This window comes from Protopterus annectens, chromosome 1.part1, assembly GCF_019279795.1.
Source record: "Protopterus annectens isolate FY-2018-M chromosome 1.part1, PAN1.0, whole genome shotgun sequence".
In the NCBI taxonomy this organism is placed as follows: Eukaryota; Metazoa; Chordata; order Ceratodontiformes; family Protopteridae; genus Protopterus; species Protopterus annectens.
Window position 1 is genome coordinate 962558443 of NC_056726.1, and position 15858 is coordinate 962574300.

At 41.5% G+C, this 15858-nt stretch overlaps 1 protein-coding gene across 1 annotated transcript in view; it reads left to right on the forward strand.

Moving 5' to 3' along the window:
• LOC122808259 overlaps positions 1-11271 on the forward strand; it is a 189455-nt gene extending 178184 nt beyond the window's left edge. Inside the window, exon 4 of the mRNA XM_044079226.1 lies at positions 10811-11271. Within this exon, the coding sequence (XP_043935161.1) occupies positions 10811-10913 (103 nt within the window). The 3' untranslated portion in view covers positions 10914-11271. The remainder of the gene's footprint in view (positions 1-10810) is intronic.
• Positions 11272-15858: the final 4587 nt, after the last annotated feature.

Below are 15858 nucleotides of genomic sequence, written 5' to 3' on the forward strand. Positions count from 1 at the left end.
CTGACTACTGGGATTCTGAAAAAATGCAAAGATAAAGACAGAGACAAGCCGTCGAGGTCCAAAACTGCCGACGATGCATCTCCTGAGCCAGTCGCCAGTTCGGCGGTACTCAGTGAGGCACTTTTGCAGCCCCTGATACCCGCTACTTGTGATTCGCAGGCCTCTACTGAGACCAATTCGGAGTCCGGTATGGTGTGAGATGCTTCAACTATGGAACCCGCGGATGTCTCTACCTTGGATGGGTCCAGAGCCGCTGTGCAGGCACCGGCTTCTGAGGGTGTATTCAGGCCTACGGACTTGAATAATTAACCGACGCCTCCTTCTTCACTTAGGCCTAAATCTCGAACCATGACTAAAAACCGATGCCCAGGCCACATGCTCAGGCTTCTATGCCTAAAAAACAAATGATAAGAATGGCTGAAGATCTAATAACTAATCAGGGGTAGCCCCCCCCCCCTTTTAAGAGGCCTAGAACTGAAGTTGTTTATGAATCTTCTGACCAGGATTCTGTTTTTTCTGATTCTTCTGATGATCTGGATTTGCCCTTATCTACTTATGAGGATTCTGATGCAGAGGACTCTATTCCCTCTGCTTTCCCTCCAGAGGATTTTTCTTTTGGTGAAACCTTACATACTCTAAGGGAGCATTTCCACTGGGAAAGCCAGGATTTTTCTGATTCAAAAAAGAGGCTCAGGGATTTCTTACTCCTGCCTCAGCATAGGCCTTTAGCTATTCCTCCTGTAATGGACATTGTTGATGATGCTTTTTTGGAATCTAGTTTAGCCCCTGATTCCTTGCCTCCTGCTCCCAGAAAACCTGACAGATACTACAGGGTCCCTGAGTCACACAAGTTCCTTTTTAAAAATCCTATTGCAGATCCAGAGACTATTTCTTAGGGGCCCAAGGGCATTAAGGCTTCTGCTGCTAAAATTCCTACCCCTTCTGATAGAGACTCCAGGGTGCTGGATAGATGGGGTAAGAAGGTTTACACTTCTGCAACCTTGGCCATTAGGGCTTTAAACTGCCAGTTACATATGTTAAAATATCAACAACATGTTATTGGATTGCTTAAACAGAAAATTATGTTGATTCCTGATTGTGTGGAAAATAAAGACTTACAGGATTTAATGCATTCTGCTGAACAGGTTGGAAAACATACTTTGCAATGTGGTTTTGATTCATTAGAGGCCTCTTGCAGGGCTGCTGTTACTGGGACTGTGCTCAGAAGGCATGTTTGGCTTAAGGAGCAATCTTTACCTGATCATGTTAAAGCTAAATTGTAGGATGCTCCCTTAAATCAGGACCGCCTGTTTGGCAACAAGGCTGAGGAAGTTCTTAAAAAGATGGAAAATAAAGCTAAATCTATGCAAACTGTTAAAGATTTCTTACAAGTTCAGCCTCCTAGATTTAGTAGGCACTGGCCCTCTAAAAATTAGTCCTTTCCAGCCCATTCCAGGCCTTCTCAAGCCAAACCCAGACATAGCAGAAACCCCAAGTTTCAGTCCCAGAGGACACACAGGACTAAGCAGTGAGGGGGCCTCCACTTCCAAATCTGGAAATAATAAGACTCCCCCCATGGTAAACTGTCTCAATGACTTCCTTTTAAAATTTCCAAGCACTTATCAACTAACTGCCCCTTTGCGGGGAAAAATTGCTCTTCATACAAAAAACTGGGAGCTCATTACCCAGTACAAATGGGTTTTACATATAGTGTCCCAGGGATACAGATTTCACTTCCACACGTTGCCAACACCAAACAGGTGGCTGGACCTACCCCCAAATCAGTGGGCAGAGGCCCAAAATAAGTACTTTCTCTCTTAAGCATGGGGGCTATTCAGTTGGTACCAGAAGAGGAAAAGGGACAAGGTTTCTACTCGAGACTTTTCCTGGTACCCGGAAAAGACAATTCATGGCATCCTATCCTGGACCTGTCTACTCTAAACACCTTTTTGGAGATTCTAAAATTCAAGATGCTGACTCTTCACCAGTTGCTTCCTTTGCTAGGCAAAGACACCTGGTTGGCAACACTAGATTTAAAAGAAGCATACCTGCACATCCCAATCAGGGAATCTTGCAGAAGATACCTTCGCTTCAAAGCAGGCTACACACACTATCAGTTCCCTGCACTGCCCTTTGGCTTATCTACTGCGCCCAGGGTATTCACAAAGTGCCGAGCTCCAGTTATTGCATTCTGCAGGTAAAGAAATATTCGGATATACCCATACCTGGACGATTGTCTAATTCAGGCAGAAAGCCAGGACATACTTTTGAATCATCTGGCCTTTGTACAAAGGGTTCTAACCTGTCTGAGGTACACCTTAAACGAACAGAAATCTCACCTGGTACCCTGTCAACAAATTATATTCCTGGGAGTAAGCTTGAATACAACTTCCCAGATGGCTTACCTCATGCCAGAGAAACAAATTCATTTGACAACCTACTTCAAACAAGTGGCCACAAAAACCCTGCTATCTGCAAGACAAACACTGCAAGCCTTGGGGTTCATGGCCTCCTTCATTCTTCTAATTCCATATGCAAGACTGCATATGAGGAAACTACAGTGGTATCTAAAAAGCCTATGGAGTCAACATTCCCACGATCTAGAAGTAATGATTCCTATCATACCTTGCCCTTTGGTGGGCAGAGGCCTGCCACCAAAACAAGGAACTACCTTTCACACCACCCCCTGCCGCCCAAACCCTAACAACAGACGCATCAGACTATGCATGGGGGGCCCCACCTGGCAGGGATGTGCATTCAGGGCAAATGGAACCCAAGTCAAATGCACCTGCATATCAATCAAAAAGAAATGTTAACTGTACAGAATGCTCTTACAGCCTTCAAGGACCACATTCTTTCAGGACAACTAATGGTAAAGACGAACAACACCACTGTTATGTGGTACATAAACAAGTGGGGGGGGGTACACATTCTTACCCCTGCTGCAGACTAGCCATGGCATTGTGGAACACAGCCTTGAGCTACCAAGTGCACCTACAAGCTCAATTCCTGCCAGGAAAATTAAATACACTGGCAGATGGACTAAGCAGAAACCTCATGGACCCACACGAGTGGAAACTGGAACCAAGGATTTTCAACATGTTAACAAGCAAATGGAGGAGCCCAGATATAGACCTATTTGCCTCTCCCCAGAACTACCAATTGGACAAATTTTGTACAAGGACTCCCCACAAATAAGCCTGGAAAGTGGATGCTCTATCCTTCAGCTGGAAAAATCTATCAGTCTGTGCCTTCTCCCCTCTGCCTCTGCTTTCCAAAGTACTACTAAAAATAAAACAGGACAAACCAAGGATCATTTTGATTGCTCCAGACTGGCCACGCCAACACTGGTACCCCCTCCTGTGCAGTGTGTCACAGTTTTCCCCATGGCACCTCCCTCAGACTCCTTCCCTGTTGTCCCAACAGGAGAACCAGATTCTGCACCCTCAGCTACTAACACTGAACCTTGCTGCCTGGCTAATTACCTAATCTTTCCTTTACCATCCCTTAGTAAACCTGTGATGGATATTATTTTAGAGGCAAGGAGGTCTAGTACTAGAAAATCATATGCTGAAAAATGGAAAAGATTATGTGCCTGAAACCAATCTCAAGGGATGAGCACAGCAGCACCCAGTTTACCTCAGATTTTACAATACTTAACTGAGATGCTTCACAAGGGCCTGTCTTTTTCCTCCATTAAAATCCACGCCTCAGACATTTCAGCTGATTATAACACAGAACCTCCCCTCTTCTCTCATCCACTGCTCAAGCAGTTCCTCAAAGGGGCCAAAAATTTGAGACCACCCATGGGAGCTCCAACCCCAGGCTGGGATCTTAACTTTGTTTTGGAGAAACTCACTCTACCTCCTTTTGAGCCAGCTGCTACTGTGGACTTAAAATGTATTTCTTGGAAAACAGCTTCCTTTTAGCAATCACTTCAGCTAGAAGGGTATCTGAATTACAGGCCCTTATGGCAGTGGAGCCTTTCATCATCTTTCATGTGGACAGGGTGTCCCTCAGAATCAATCCTTCCTTCATGCCCAAGGTGGTATCCAGTGTGACTCTTAATCAGTCTATTCGTTTGCCAACCTTCTTTCACAATTTACAGAATAAAGGGGAACGGATACTGCATTCCATAGATGTGCACAGACAACACAGATTCTACTTGGACAGGAATAAACCTCAAAGGAAATCTGAACAACTGCTGGTGGCATTTGCTGCAGGGGCAGAGGGGAAGGCTATTTCAAAGCAAACCATTTCTGAATGGATAGACCATTCATTCATTTCTGCTATAAGCACCATGGAAAACCTGTCCCCCAGGGGATCAGACCTCATTCCACCAGGGCTGCATCTACTTCTACAGCCTTTCTCAGAGGTGTCCCTACCAGGGACATCCTAGAAGCTGCTACCTGGAGTTCTGTACATACTTTCATCAAGCATTACCATTTGCCAATTTTCTCTAAATCCAGAGCTGGCTTTGCCACTGCAGTCTTGCAGGGCCTTATAGCTGGTCCTAATGCTATTTAAACTCCTCCTCCCAACCACAGCTTTGAAAATCTACCCAAATGTATTGACTGCAACAGTGAAACATGAAGAACATAGTACAGTCGTGTACACTTACCATAAATGTAGATGTTCGAGTGTGTTCACTGTTGCAGTCCTGGTTACCCTCCCTCCAGCTCCCTAACTTCTTTTGCTTATGCCTCTACTTTCCTTTACTATGCTTAAAAGCTTTTTGGTGTATTTGCTTTCTTGTTGGAGGTATATCATTGTACTTTTTTATTTAATTGCTTCCCATTAGGGGGTCACCTGACATCTGGGGCAAGAAAAACTGATGTAGTGGCATTGGCTGCATGTTTTATACCCCTGACAACCTGACGTCATGGAAGAAGGGACAGCAACTGACGCAGGACCCACGACTTTGTTAATCAGGCTGACTGAGGGCTACCTGCAAGCAGATAACTCAAATTTAATGACTGCAACAGTGAATACACTCAAACATCTACATTTATGGTAAGTGTACACAACTGTACATTACCTGGTAGCTTCATCCTTAGCATTTTTTTTCTAATATACTCAGCATCCCTCCTCAGCACATATCCAAACCAATCTAATCTTGCCTCTCTGGCTTTGTCTCCAAACCTTCCAACTTGGGTTGACCCTCTAATATACTTATTCCTAATCCTGTCCACCCTCATCACACCCAGTGCAAATCTTAACATCTTTAACTCTACTACATCCAGCTCTAACTCCTGCCTTTTTGTCAGTGCCACTGTCTCCAACCCATGTAACATAGCTGGTCTCACTACGCTCTTGTAGACCTTCCCTTTCACTCGTACTGGTACACATCTGTCACAAGTCACTCCTGACACTCTTCTCCACCCATTCCATCCTGCCTGTACTCTCTTCTTCACCTCTCTTCCACACTCACCATTACTCCGAACTATCGATCCCAAGTATTTAAACTCATCCACCTTCTCCACCTCTACTCCTTGCATCCTCACCATTCCTCTATCCTCCCTCTTATTCGCACACATGTATTCTTAGTCCTGATGACCTTCATTCCTCTTCTCTCTAGAGCATATCTCCATCTCTCCAGGGTCTCCTCCACCTGTTCCCTGTGCTCACTACAAATCACAATGTCATCTGCAAACATCAAATTCAATGGGGACTCCTGTCTGATCTCATCTGTCAACCTGTCCATCACCATTGCAAATAAGAAAGGGGTCAGAGCTGATTCTTGATGTAATTCCACCTCCACCTTAAATGCATCCGTCACTCCCACCGCAGACCTCACCACTGTCACACTACCCTCATACATATCTTGTACCACTCTTACATACTTCTCTGACACTCTTGACGTCCTCATACAATACCACAACTCCTCTCTAGGCACCCTGTCATATGTTTTCTCTAAGTCTATAAAAACACAATGCAACTCCTTCTGACCTTCTCTGTACTTTTCCATCAACACTGTCAGAGCAAACTTCACATCTGTAGTGCTCTTTCCTGGCATGAAACCATACTGCTGATCACTAATCATCATGTCCCTTCTTAACTCAGCATCCACTACTCTTTCCCATAACTTCATGCTGTGACTGATCAATGTAATCCCCTCTGTAGTTAATACATCTCTGCACATCACCCTTATTCTTAAAAATGTGGTTGTAATAAAATATGACTCTCAAACTTTTAGTACAAGAGTCACAGAAAAGGCCAACTTATAGTAAAGAAAAAGACACAAATTCAGGAACAGATTTTAAATATTGTTCTTGTATACTTAGATCATTGCTAAAATGACATTTTTGCATTGGCATACATTTTCTATAGTATATAACATCTAAAACACAAATGTTTGTCATTTTAGTGACTGCAATCCTCAGTGATTTGCCAGCAAAACACATTTTATAAGGAACAGACCAAAATATGAGACAACATCATGGACATTATCTAAAATTCAAGCAACAGTTTCAACCAGCTGTAATGGTATCCAAACAATAAATATTCCAAGTTATTTCATATAAATACACACTAGTCATGTAAAGCCAGACTATTAACTGAACAAACAACAGGAGAGTAAGTTATTTTCATCCATATCTTGCTCCTCATTTAATGAGTGCAGTCCTGAATGACTTGCCGTAAAACCAGAAATTCTGTGATGCACAAACCATTGATATGAAACAAACTCAGCACACAAGTAGTACCCAGAGGGTGAATATATCAACTAATTTCACACAAATGTATACTAATCGTGTAATGCTACACTGAAAACTGAGTACATGAGAAGAGGGCAAATTGCTTTCATCCACAGCCAGCCTCCAACCCCTGTTTAGAAACTGCACTTCTCAGTGATTTGTCAGAAAACCACAAATTTTATAAAGCACAGAACAAAATGTGAGAAAAAGTCAGGAACATTCTGTGAACTCAAGGAAAGTTTCAACTTTGTCTCACAAAAACAGTAGCCAGAAAGTATAAATTCCAACTTAATTCATACAAGGACACACTAGTCCCGTAAAGCCAGACTGTAGGTTGAGCAAATGACAATATGTACATTGCAGACCAAAAATATCAGGCAAATCAAAGCTCATTGTGTGAAATCAGGAACAGTTTCTCCTTTGTATCTCACAAAGATTATTTTTAGTTTCAAAGCAAATAAAGCCTTTTTCACTTGCAAGTTTAATTTTGGGTTAGTTGTTTAGTTTTTTTGTTTCACACATAGATTGACTAGTGAGTAAATATTCCAATTTATTTTATACAAATGCACCATTGCCCTTAATACCATACTTTAAATTGAGCAGATGAAGAGAGTAAGTTGTTTTCATCCATACCTAGTTGTTTGACAACATAAAAAATCTAATTTATTGCATACAAATGCATATTAGCCCTTAATAACATACTTTAAAGTGAGCAGATGAGGAGCATATGTTGCTTTTGTCCACAGCACAGTTACCCTACTTATTTGCATGCCAGCATAAACAATTAATTTATTTCACAGGAATACATACTAGCCCTTAATGCCAGACTTTAAATTAAGCAAATGAATTGGATAAGTTGCTTTTATCCATAGCACAGCAAGCTCCATTTTATATGGTTGCTTACCAGCATGGAAATAAAAAAAGAATCCCATTTATTTCATAGACACTCATACTAGCCATTAATTCCAGACTTTAAAGACTAAGTGCAAAGGTATTCTTACCAATTCTTTTTGCTGCAATTATGCTTTAATCATGTAAAGTATGTATTCTGATTCTGAAATATGTAGATTTTACTTTGGTTATATCAATGGAATTATATTTATTAAATTTAAAAAATGTATGTCTTTATGAAGAACGTGCTGAGCTTCATCAAATTACATTCTGATTCTGTGTCATCTGTTAGTACTTTCTGATGGTATCATAAGGGAAGCAAGACATGTCTAGTTTGATACCTTAAGATATTAAATTGAAGAGTCTCTGTGCCAGAAACAGGTAGCAAGGTTCTATAAAGTTCTATGCCAGTGAATGTCATTATCTATTCTGAGCATAGTAGAAACTTAGCTAAGGACATGGTAGGGCAATTGAGTCCACTCTATGTCCAGTGCAGCAGGTCCACCTATATGTCATACATGGCATTGCTGTCAGGGAGCCAGGTCTAACGTTCAAGTGAAGCTGCAAAGATGGACAACACCACAGTCATGTGGTATATAAACAACAAGCAAGGGGCACACTACCCTTTGCAGATTAGCTATGGCACTGTGGGACACACACACAGACCTACCTACAAATACATCTTCTCAATTCCTGCCAGGAAAAAAAAAAAACAAACTACTTTAGATTAAGCAAGAAACCTATCCTCATGAATGAGGAAAATAAATCCACAAGTCTTCAACATGATAGAGAAATGGGGAGCCTAGACATAGATCTATTTGCCCTCTCTCCTCAAAATTATCAAAAAGATTCTGCACAAGGACTTATCACACACATGGATGGAAAGTGGGCCAGTTGGAAAAACCTGAAAAAAAAAACCTTTATTATGCCTTTCCTCCCTCTTCTCTTCTCTCCCTCTCCTCCCAGAAGTCAGAAAAGAGAACCAAAAATGATCCGACTTTGCCCCGGACTGGCCCCGCCAGTACTGGTACCATCTAATGCAGGAGCTGCACCTGTAGGGTAGCATGCCTGTCATAACTATGTTCTACCTGTCCAAGATGAGGAGTAGATTTGTAGAACCACAGGTCCCTCAGGGAATTAAATCTTTTTTTTTTGAAAATAGAATGCTGGGAACCATCCTCTCAAGAGAGTGTGAGTGACTTACACAATACCAAACTATGCATGCACATAAACCTAGGCTTTCCCCCACAACTCTAAAAGCCTGCAGTACAGCCCCATCTGCATATGGAACTTGATACTGCAAGCAGTGTGGCTTACCACCAGGTACTCAATGTAGTATCTTATCCCAAATACAGACTGAGCTTTTGCCTTTCTGAGAAGTTCATTCAGTTTAATGAACATTTTTAATGACAGCACTTATCCAGCTGATGTAAAACATGCACAATTACACTTCATTGTAGGCTGTCATTGTGGTGATTCACATACAAGCAGTTTTCCTCTCTAAGAGAAACCAAAGCCGGCTAGAAACCATTTATTACTTTCATATATCAATGTTGTACAATGTATTCCATGCATAATGTACTTTAGTAGGAATCTTACCCTGCTCTATTTATCATTTTATTATTTGAATATATATGCATTTAGTTAGTTAATGATTTATTAACTAAGTAATTGATTGCACTGAAGTCTATGTCACTTTGTATATTGAACTCTGCTTCAGATGACCAAAAATATGCCTATCCACTACAAGTTGTTCCCCCCAGTTACATCATCAACGTGCAGGATCACATGACTCAGAATCAGGAAGTGTCGGGAAGTTGCTTAGCAGACAGGAAATGCAGACACAAGTTTATTAACCTTAATAAATATAGTTCCAGTGATCAAACTAAAGTAAAAACTGCATATTTTAGAGTCTGAAAGCTCAGTTTACATGGCACAAGCATTACTTACTTAAAAAAGTAACATTAATAAAAACACCTTTGCACTAGGTCTTTAATTTGAACAAATGAAGAAGGTAAGTTGCTTTCATGCACAGCACAGCTAGCCCACACGCTTATGTGATTACATGGCATCAAACAAAAATACTAACCCCATCTTGCTGTGAGAACAAGACGTGCTGCTCTCTTTTAAACTGGCAATCCACAACCACAGCTCTTTGTACTATACTGTTTTATACTTGCAGACTTTCTTTTTGTTGTCAACCCAATGAACCATGGGAGGGCAGGAAACAGAAAACTCTGGTACTTTCAGTAGGATCTCCACTGGAATTTAGTTATTGAAGTAAAGAAAGTAAAAAATATATGTTTCCTTCAATGAATAAATAAAAATCCCATATTGAATACTGTCACTGACCCATCCTGTTTATACACAAATGTCAGACCCTGCAGGTAGTATATGCCATTTTAATGCTGTTATGTTTGTAACTAAAAGCAATTCTTAGTGATCGCTTGTTATGTTCAGCACATATGCCCTCTAAAATGAGTTAGCAGTGCTGAAAATATTTTTTTTTAAAATAAAATTATTTTCTTGGATGGCCATGGACAAGGGGGGGGGGCTGGTTGACCCCCTGAATTGCTCCTGTTATAATCTGCCAGTGGCTTTATCAAGCCTGAATACTTAACTCATATGAGGTACTTTTCTCATGACTAGTGACAAAATACTCTAGAAATAATTCTACTTGGAAATGGTAATCAGGAGACGTGGAGTGCAAGATCAGAGAAAAAAAATATACCAGCTTGCTGTGTATCAACAAAAAGAATTGAACCTTGAGAATTGTATTTGTCTGCACTTTAAGTCAGTAGGATCAGAACTGACCTCAGGATACTGTCTGTGTGGAGTTTTTATGTTCTTTTAAGTCTTGGCTGATTTGCTGCAGGCAGACTGGTTAACAACCTAGTGGCTGTCCACACTATGGATGTATATTGTATTTTGCTACTATTGTGGGCCATATTGTTGCTGAAAAGTTTCTGTGGTAAATATATCATTTAACCAATAACCAGCTAAGTTAAACACATCAAATTCCTGTGCATGTCTGTAGGCTGGCTGACTGTCCTTTTAATTTTGATAATGTGTTTTATGTTATGCATTTCAAGCATATGGAAAGCACTTTATGTCATACATTAACGGAATTGTCTTAGCCGACACTTGTAATAATACAGTAGACAGTTCAGAAGGTAAATGCGTTTTTATTTTTTTCTTTCCATTGTCTTGTCTGTAACTTATAGGTGTCCAAGTGTAAATGAAATTCTGCCTGCCATTCCAGCTCCAGTTTTGTATGACTATTCAGAAGAGGAACTTATGGCTAGTATTGAACAAGAATATTGCTGACAGAGAAGAGAAATAATGCTTTAATATATATGTCTGTATATACATATGTACACATGCACTTTATTATTATGTAAATACACTATTTAAAGACTAATGTGCTCTGCACATTGATGATGGGTCATATTTATTTGTAACAATTCAATTTGACGTTATTTTAAGGTAAGCAACAGCATGTTTCAGACAGCCACATCTGCTAGGATGTGCATATGAGCATAATAGGAAAATGTAAACAATTGTTGATAGTAGAGATTTATTTTTAAATCCTAGGAATAGTTCAGTAATAGACAATAAGGTCTCTCTCTCATGTGATTAGCTGTCTTGAAGATAGTGCCTTTTATATAAATGGTGGAACAATTAACTGTTGTATATCACTTTTCTGACTTCTGCACTTGATAACATTGATGTTGTTCAGAGCTAAATTTGATTTGTAAGAGATCAATGAAGGGACTACATGTTCACACAAGACAGTTGGATTGCCAATCATTTGCCAGTGTAGTACTTCAATTTCTTACTCGTGAGTCTGCAGGGTTGCTTAGGCATGTGCATGCAATCCTGTAGGAAGTGGATTAAATTCAAACAACAAATTTAATCAGCCAGAAAGTGGAATGCAACTAAATACATTCAGAATCTGCAAAAATGGTGCTTAAACTCAGAACAACTTATTGCTATTAGGGGGTATTAAGAGAAACCCTCTATAAAAGGTCAGGGAAAGTTTTGTTAGTACATCTCTGCTCAAAAATAGAAATGGAAAAATATCCCTTGCCTTTTGCCTTTGTGATAGCTTTATAATCATCTGTCATGGCAGAAAAGTAACTATATTAATATGTGTCTGAAATGTTGTCTTCTGAATTATCTTTGTGATACAGTAGCAGATGTTCTTTGTGTTTCACTGTTGCAGTCATTACATTTGGGTAATCTGCTGGCAGGTTGCCCTCAGTCGGCCTGAATTCCAAAGTCTTGGGTCCTGCATTGGTTGCTGTCTTCTCTTCCATGACGTCAGGTTTTCAGGGGTATAAACCATGCAGCCGACACCATTTTCTTTAGTCTTTCTTGCCGGGCGGTGCCCGAAGCAGAAGTGTTTCGCAAGTGCTGGTCGGCTGACTACTGAAATATTCGAGTTTGAGTTTCAGAACCAAAGTCTTCACTAAAGCTAAGTACCCCATTGGGGAAACTTTTTTCTTGCTCCTTACCGATGTCAAAAAAAGTTGATAATTGTATTACATGTGGGAAGCAAATACCTCATAAGGATTTCCATTTATACTGTATTCCCTGCCTAGGCCCTGATCACAATGTGCCTGGCTGTCGGATTTGTGCTAGATTTAACCAACGCACTATTATGCATCAGTATATTTTTGCATCAAAGTATTTTGGAAACAGATTTAACTACCCAGAAATGTCATCGGATAGCAATCTGACTACCGGAGTACATAAAAAACACAAAGAAAAGGACAGAAAAAGGCATTCGAGATACAAAACCGATGACAAGCTTCTCCTAAGCCAGTTGCCGGTTCGCCGGTACTCAATGAGGCGCTTTTGCAGCCCCTGATACCCGCTACCTTCGAGTCGCAGGCCTCTACCGACACCCACGTGGAGTCCGGCATGCCGCAAGATACTCAAGGTATTGGACCGACGGATGTGTCACCCCAGGATGGGTCCGGAGCCGCTGAGCAGGCACCGGCTTCTGAGGGTGTATTCAGACCTCAACATTTGCATATCAAACTGTCGACAGCTGCAGAACCAAAGATAAAAGCAACTTCTAAAACTAAAAAAACGATGCATGAGCCATGTGCACAGGCCTGTATGCCAAAAAATGGATAATCAAAATGGCTGAAGACCTCATTATCTTGATCAGGGGTACCCATCCCCTTCCAGATAAGAGGCCTAGGCAAGACACTGGTTATGAATCTTCAGATCAGGTTTCTATTTCTTCTGATTCCTCTTCTGATCAGGAATTATCTATTCCTCCCTGTGAGGATTCTGATGCAGATTCCTCTTCTGATAAGGAATTATCTATTCCTCCCTATGAGGATTCTGATGCAGAGGAGTCTATACCATCTGCATCTCCTCCTGAGGATTATTCATTTGGAGAAACCTTGCATACTTTGAGGGAGCATTTTCACTGGGAGAGTCAAGACTTCTCAGAATCAAAAAAGAGGCTCAGGGATTTCCTTCTTCTCCCTCAGCACAGGCCTTTAACCATTCCCCCTGTTTTAGACATTGCAGATGATGTGTTTTCAGAGTCAAGCTTGACCCCTGACTCCTTACCTCCGGCTCCAAGTAAGCCTGACAGATATTACAGGGTCCCTGACTCACATAAATTTTTATTTAGAAACCCTGCTGCTGATCCTGAAACTATTTCATAGGGTCCAAAGGGAGTTAAGGCCTCAACAGCAAAAAATCCTACCCCCTCTGACAGAGATTCAAAGGCACTGGACAGATGGGGAAAAAAGGTTTATACATCTGCAACCTTGGCAATCAGGGCCTTAAACTGTCAATTTCATATGCTTAAGTACCAACAACATGTTATGGGATTGCTGAAACAGAAAATGATGTTGATTTCAGAATGTGCAGAAAATAAAGAATTGCAGGAATTATTGCGTGCAGCTGAACAGGTTGGAAAGCGTACTTTGCAGTGTGGTTTTGATTCCTTAGAGGCCTCCTGCAGGGCCACAGTCACTGGATCTGTGGTTAGGAGACATGCCTGGTTAAAAGAACAGAATTTGCCTGATCATGTTAAAGCTAAATTACTAGATGCTCCTTTACAGCATGATTCTCTGTTTGGTATTAAGGCAGAAGAGGTTTTAAAGAAAATGGAAGACAAAGCTAAGTCTATGCAAACTGTTAAAGACTTCTTACAAGTGCAGCCACCTAGATTCAGTAGACGCTGGCCTACAAAAAATTGGTTCTTTCCTGTGTCAGACAGAGCTCAAAGGGGCAAATCCAGACGCCCTAAGGGTTCCGGATACCAGGCGCAAGATTCATACAGGTCAAAGCAATGGAGTGCTTCTACCTCCAAATCTGGAGGAGATAAAGCGCAAACCTACAGAAAACAATCCCAATGACTTCCCTCTGCCTACTCCAAACACTTATCTTTTGGCAGCACCCATAGGGGGAAAGTTAGCACTTTTTGCTCAAAATTGGCAGTTAATAACCCAGGACAAGTGGCTACTAAACATAATATCACAGGGATACAGATTCCATTTCCACACTCTGCCTATGGCAAATGTTTGGCCAGATCTGCCACAAAATCAATGGGCAGAGGCACCGAAACAGGTTACGTCCCTCATGGATATGGGGGCCATTCAGCCAGTACCAGAACAGGAAAAAGGACAAGGGTTTTACTCAACTGTTCTTGGTACCCAGAAAGGACAAGGCCTGGCGGCAAATACTGGATTTATCGATTTTGAACACATACCTGGACATTCCAAAATTCAAGATGCTGACTTTGCAGCAGCTTCTGCCCATGCTGGGCAAGAATGCTTGGCTGGTGACATTAGACCTAAAAGAGGCATACCTGCATGTCCCAATAAGACAATCATGCAGAAGATACCTCAGATTCAAGGCTGGCTTAATGCATTACCAATTCTGTGCACTGCCCTTTGGCTTATCTACTGCGCCCAGTGTCTTTACAAAGTGCCTGGCACCACTAATTAAATTTTACAGAAAAAGAAGTATACAAATATATCCTTACTTAGACGACTGTCTCATTCAAGCAGAGAACAAGGGCATTCTTCTTTGGCACCTGGCATTTGTGGAAAGGCTTCTAACATGCCTAGGGTACACAATAATCAAAAAGAAATCACAACTGGTACCCGCTCAAAAGATAACATTCCTGGGTGCAAGCTTGAATACAACTGCCCAGATGGCTTACCTCACGCCAGACAAGCAAAGGCAATTGACTACTTACTTCAAACTAATGGCAACAAAGACCCAGTTATCTGCAAGACAAATTCTGCAGACTTTGGGCTTCATGGCATCCTGCATCCTACTGATTCCATATACAAGACTGCATATGAGGAAACTTCAATGGTACCTGAAAAGTTTATGGAGTCAACATTCTCACAGTTTGGAAGCAATGACTCCTCTCATTCCCTGCCTACAACAGGAGTTTCTATGATGGGCAAAGGCATGTCACCAAAACATGGGACGGGCCTTCACTCTCCCCCCTGCCAGCCAACCCTTAACAACTGATGCATCGGATTATGCCCGGGGGGCCCACATGGCAGGAAGATACATTCAGGGCATATGGACCCCAAAACAAATGCATCTGCATATCAACCAGAAAGAGATGCTAGCAGTTCAAAATGCCCTAACAGCATTCAAGGACTTACTTCATCCAGGACAACTACTGATAAAGATGGACAACACCACAGTCATGTGGTATATAAACAAGCAAGGGGGCACACACTCATACCCCCTTTGCAGATTAGCTATGGCACTGTGGGACACAGCTTTGACCTACCAAATACATCTTCAAGCTCAATTCCTGCCAGGAAAACAAAATACACTCGCAGACGATTTAAGCAGAAACCTTATGGATCCTCATGAGTGGAAAATAAATCCACAAGTCTTCAACATGATAGAGAAATGGGGAGCCTAGACATAGATCTATTTGCCTCTCCTCAAAATTATCAATTGAAAAGATTCTGCACAAGGACTTATCACACACAAGCATGGAAAGTGGACGCCCTATCCTTCAGTTGGAAAAACCTATCAGTTTATGCCTTTCCTCCTCTGCCTCTTCTCGCCAAGGTCCTCCTAAAAGTCAGACAAGAGAAACCAAAGATGATACTAATTGCCCCGGACTGGCCCCGCCAGTACTGGTACCCAATCCTAAGGAACTTGTCTCAATACCCAGCTTGGACCTTACCTCAAAGACCTACTGTCCCAGCAAAACAATCAGATCCTGCACAATCAACTACAGGCATTGAACCTGGCAGCATGG